At 36.7% G+C, this 6,000-nt stretch overlaps 1 protein-coding gene across 1 annotated transcript in view; it reads left to right on the plus strand.

Moving 5' to 3' along the window:
* ADAM10 (ADAM metallopeptidase domain 10) overlaps window positions 1–6,000 on the plus strand; it is an 81,405-nt gene that overhangs the window by 35,346 nt on the left and 40,059 nt on the right. Inside the window, exon 6 of the mRNA XM_008048036.1 lies at window positions 561–744. Within this exon, the coding sequence (XP_008046227.1) occupies window positions 561–744 (184 nt within the window). The remainder of the gene's footprint in view (window positions 1–560; window positions 745–6,000) is intronic.

Below are 6,000 nucleotides of genomic sequence, written 5' to 3' on the forward strand. Positions count from 1 at the left end.
TTGCCCACATTCAGGAAAATAAAATGAACTTTCAGTTAGCTGGACTTGGCTCGTGTGACTCTAGGCAAGGACAATCAAGAAAATGATTTGTCTGCTGGACTTACAGTGTTGAGTTCAGTATCTATTTTATGTTCTAGTAGTAATTAGCCAAAATATCGGGTTTTATATCCTTGAACTTGTCACCATATGTAGGAGATTAGCACTAGTGGAAACTTGTTCAGATGATTAAACTTGAGAAACTGTACCTCCTTTGTTATTGGTTTGAAGCAAAATTTATTTTCTTTTTCATTTGTCAGGGTTCAGGAATCTGGTAAAATGCTTGCTCAGAAATTTAATATCTTCCATTTTAATTCCCCACCGTGCCTCCCCCCCCTTCCTTGGTTTTTCATGGTTTTCATGATCAGCTCAGGGATGGGGGCAGTGGGAACAACTCTAGAAGCTTTAATTCAGGCCTGATTTCCATTGGACTTGATCATGTTGTCCAGCTATAGTCAGAAGGAGGAGGTTAGTGACTTAAAATAATTTTAATTGCTTATTTCAATTGTTGTTTTGGATTTTAGATCAATACGACTGCTGATGAGAAGGACTCTACAAATCCTTTCCGTTTCCCAAATATTGGTGTGGAGAAGTTTCTGGAATTGAATTCTGAACAGAATCATGATGACTACTGTTTGGCCTATGTCTTCACAGACCGAGATTTTGATGATGGCGTACTTGGTCTGGCTTGGGTTGGAGCACCTTCAGGTATTTTATTTAACTTAACTTACTACTTGGAACCAAAAACAATTGAATTTTCAAAGTCTAGGTGAAAGTGATGACTGTATAGTTTCCTAACTATACTACTTGAGTTAGGCATAATTCATAAGTATAATTCAAGTGACAAGACAGATGAAGCAGGTTTTTATTCTGAAGTGAGTATAGAGAAGTATCCTGACATTTGGTTCATTGAGTAGCTGAAATAAATACTTTTATGGGAAAAAAGTGATACTTCTGGAACCAAAAGGGAATCTTAATTTTTCCACAAAAGTTAATAAATGTTACTAAAATTTTTTTTTCTAAATAGAGGGATTAGAGTGAAAACGGTGAAACTCCTCTTGCTTTATGTTCTGTAGTAAAATAAAGAGCAGAGAAGCCCTTATCAGGAGCAGGAGGTAGAAAGATAAGAAAACCTACCTCTATTGTTATTTTATTCCTGTATTTATTTTAACACAAGGGAAGTGCTGCCTGCAAAGAGATGTAGGCAGGAAGTCCGTGGTGCCTCAACTCCACAAACATCGCCTGGGTCCACATTCTGCTGAATCTCATTGAGAACGTTGTGATGTAGTAATTCCCTCCTGTAACATTAGGCTTGGGGTGGGGTGGAGGATCTGTGATTTACCATGGGTTCAGTTGCCTAGTTTAGAGAAATACAAGTTAATTAATTGAAAGATGAGTGGAAAGGATCCCAGATTCTTTGAATATGAATTTTACCAAGTACAGTTTAATTAGTTGTGTATTGTCTTTTTTTTTTTTTTTTGAGTTGAAGTCTTGCTCTGTCAGGTTGGAGTGCAGTGGCACAATCAGCTCACTGCAGCCTTGAACCCTTCCCCCTCATCTTCCCGAGTAGCTGGGACTACAGGTGTGTGCCACCATGCTTGGCTAACTTTTTAATTTTTGTAGAGATGGGGTCTCGTTATATTGCTAAGGCTGGTCTTAAACTCCTGGGCTCAAGCATTCCTTCTACCTCAACCTCCCAAAGTGTGGGGCTACAGGCTTGAGCCACTATGCCCCACCATTAGTCTATTGTCTTCTGAGCTATATAGCAATCTTTCTTTCTGATGCTTCATATCTGTCTTTAAAAAAAATAGCTATTGCTTTACCCAAGGTAGAGCAAGCTTTTCTATTCCCATTCTAGTTTATTTCTTGATTTGTTATATATATTTTAAGATCTCAAGTAGCACTGTATTTTTTTTATATTTCTTATTCCTGTTTTAAAGTCAGCAGTGAATATCCTTTTTATAATTTCTAAAACTTCTTTTGTCTTTTTTCCGTGTTTTAAATTGTATTCAATGTCACGATGTGATTAAGGTGCAGGTTTATGTAATGGGCTACATATTATAGTACAGTGTTTTGGATGTTTGTCTTTTATGATAACCTGTGCTGTTTTTTGTTACTTGCATTGTCAGCAGGTTGTACAGCTCACCCTTTCCTATAATATTTTATGTTTTACAACCTTTATAATCTGAAATTTCTTTTCCTTCAAATAGATGGATGATTTTATCACAAAGTTTATGATTCTTTCTCTTTATTCATTAGTAAATACTGTAAAAACTCGGGTATTCATTTGAGTTTTCTTTGTATATTATCTATTAATGTAGTGATTCTGAAGTGTCAAGTAAATAAGTAGTTCTCAAAGTGTGGTTCATGATCTAGCAGCATTAGCATCACATAGGAACTTGTTAGAAATAAAAGTTCATGGGCCCCACCTAGGGCTATTGAATCAGAAACTCTAGGTGTGGAGCCCAACAGTCTTTGAACAAGTCCTTTAGGTGGTTCTGCTGCACACTAAAGTTTGAGAAGCACCACATTAATATTTTTGTCTCTAAACCTTGCTCACAAAATGCCTCCTGGACAAGTGTATGATCTTAAACAAAAAACTTCCTTCAATTTTGTGTTTTCAACTATAGACTATTGTTCATTAAGAATATCACCATAAGAATTGACTGGGCATGGTGACTCACACCTATAATCCCAGCATTTTGGGAAGTGTGAGGTAGGAAGATCATTTGAGTCCAGGAGTTAAAGACTAGCCTGGGTCAAAATAGCAAGACTCCATCTCTTCTAATAATACAAAATAAAAAACAAAAAATTTTTTAAAATGTAATGGTCCTGCAGGATCTTGCTCAGATTTTTCATGACTCTTCAGATAACTTTATAGATATAGCTACTTAATTTTTTAAATATACTTTATTTCTTAGAACATTTTTAGCTTTATAGAAAACTTGAGCAGATTAGAGAATTCCCATAGTTCCCCTTTCCTACAGTTTTGAGGAGTACTTATCAGATATATTCCAGGATGCTCCTTTATTTGGAATCTGCCTACTGTTTTTCTCATGACTAGACTGAGGTTATGGGTTCTGGGAACACGCAGGGCTTATATCTCATAGTTTATGATACTTGGAGACCACCATTTGTGTTGCTACTCATTTTGTTGAGGTAACAATAGACAAAGTAGTGCTGGATTGAAAATGATAGGGACATGTTGTTTGTATTTTTGTTATTAGGTTCTTCATAAGGGTGAAGCAGGATATTTTTTGTGACTTTTCATGAGCAAAGATATGGTGTTTGGCAACCAAAATGGAAAAATAAGACTTCTGTTGTCAACTGTCAATTCCCACTTTTTCCTCTGTGCTCTGTTTGTTTTGTTTTGTTTTGTTTTACTCCCATATTATAATCTCTCCCCTTTATTTCAGGCCCCAGATGCCCTCTTTGTTTACTCTATGTTAAATCCCCAACTCCAGCTCTTGGAAACCTTTCTCTAAGAGCACTGTAGAAGGGACTAAGGAGGGACAGAAGAATAGGGGCCAGAGTGGGAAGGAGAAGGGATCTTTGTTTCTTTGGCCCAGCTTTTTCTCCTATGAGATACCTGCTTTGAGATAACACTGACAGCTTTCTTTACTGCTCTTTGCCCCATCTGGCGGCACTGAGTTTTATATTTAACTTACATTGAGTTTATTGGTTTAATTTCGCAATAACTATTATATGTTTAATCTTCTTGATTATTTCAGTACCCTATTAGTTGTAGATATTATTATCTCCATTCTACAAATGAGGACACTTGGGCTCAGAAACTGACCAAGCCAGCTAGAGTTGGAACAGAATCTGAAATCTGTACCTTTTGACTCCGGATTCTGTGCATTTGACTGTGTGTATGTATGCGTGTGTGTGTGTGTGTGTGCGCGTACGTGTGTGTGTGTATGGCTTTTTCTGAGACATTTCTAATAAGAAATTGAAGTGTTTCCTGATTCTCAGTAGAGGTTGTATATTGTTGGAATTTATTTTCTTCTTCCTTTTGAGAGAGGAGTTATAAAATAATACTAAGCTACAATATTTTGATATTATTTTGGGTAATTGTCATGGCATGATGGCACGAGCAGTGGGCTGGAAGCTACGAGACAGGGTTCTTGTCTGTTCTCTATAAATTTGGGTAATCATTTTGCTTCAGCTAGTTTTTCTTACATTGTAGTTTCTTCTGTCCTTATCCTTCCTTTGAGACTTGTTTCTGCCTATAGGTCTTACAGTTAACTTAATGAACATAGTCTCAGTTTGACCAGGTCATCCAATAAGGCTAGCTTTGAAATTCGTCTCCATAGTTAATCCTGAACCATTCGGTTCCATTTGTGAAGAGGATTTTTTGAGACATTTCATTGGTAGAAATAGTTTCTTCATTTCTTTTTTATTTTTAGTGTAGACATTTTCATTTGATATTATGTTTTAAAATTAGAACATGCAGAGCTGAACCCAGGGTTCTCAGGATAACCTACAGTCTATTGACTTCTTTTGTTTGTTTGTTTTAAGAGATAAGGTCTCCCTCTTGCCCAGGCTGGAGTGTAGTGGTGCAGTCATAGCTCACTGCAGCCTTGAACTCTGGAACCCAAGCTGTCCTCTTGCCTCAACCTCCCAAAGCTTTGAAATTACTGGTGTGAGCCACTGAGACTGACTTGAATTCTTAACTCATAGTTTAAAAGTCTAATTTCAAATGCTGGGAAAATGACATCATTAGAACATTGGAATGGAACACTTGCTATTGCCGTTTTGTGCAGGTCTGGACCCCTTGGATGTTTAACATCTCTGGTCCTTATCTATTACATGTCAGTACTGCTCCCCAGAATTGAAAGCCACATTCTCTCACAATTCCTAATAACCCATCTGGGAATGATACTACTGTTTGGTCCAGAATTACTGCATAGATTAATATTTTACTGTCAACCTGCTACTGTTAATTTTGGGCCTCCTCATTTCAAAACTATATTCATGGAATCTGCCAAGGTATCCTATTACTCCTGTTTTTTTTTTCTAAGACTTGTTCAGGGGGTTGGGATGGGTCTGTTTTACAGTTTAGGACTGATACTCTGTGACTTTAGCTTTCAAACCATTCAGTGGATAGAAAATTACTATACTTCTTTGTTGCTTATTGAATTCATCAGTAATTGCTTTTGACCTGAATTTAAAACCTTCTCATTGGTATTTAAAATTTGTATTTTTCAATAATGAATATATTTGTAGTGTAGTAATATGTGTAGTAAAATCTTAAATTCAAAATATAAAGCAATTACTTGAGTTTGAGTAAATGCTTTAGCTATGGGTATGTATGATATCTTATTACGAATAGGGTTCCTGGCATATCAAAACTAGTTGTATTCTTTTTTATTTTTAACCTTTTTATTTATTTGTTTTTTAAAACATATTTGTTATTTTAAAATTGTGGGGTACAGTTAAGGGTTAGGTATACAAATATGCATTGTTCAGGCACCCTTGTTGATAAGGGGTATCCCCATCCCCAGACAGATATTGACTACTGTTAATCCCACCACCCTGCCCTCCCTGTCCCCCCTCATAGATTCCTACCACTGTCGATCCTTTTCTTATAGTATTACCATAGATGTTCAAGGTCCAGTTCCATCCAGGTTGCTGTGAAATTCATGATTTTTGTTCTTTTTTATAGCTGCGTAATATTCCATCGTGTATATATTACCACATTTTTTAAAACCAGTCCTCTTTTGATGGACAACATGGTTGGTTCCAGGTTCTTGCTATTGTGAACAATGCTGCGATAAACATGTGTGCAGGTATCTTTTTCACAGAATGATTTGAGTTCTTCAGGGTATATTCCCAGTAGGGGGATTGTGGGGTCATATGGGAGGTTGATATTTGGAACTTTTAGGAATTGCCACACTGCTTTCCACAGAGGTTGCACTAGTTTACACTCCCACCAACAGTGTAGAAGTGTTCCCTTTTCAC

Source organism: Carlito syrichta, unplaced genomic scaffold (assembly GCF_000164805.1).
Source record: "Carlito syrichta isolate Samal-C Ts95f unplaced genomic scaffold, Tarsius_syrichta-2.0.1 Scaffold4872, whole genome shotgun sequence".
NCBI classification, from domain to species: Eukaryota; Metazoa; Chordata; class Mammalia; order Primates; family Tarsiidae; genus Carlito; species Carlito syrichta.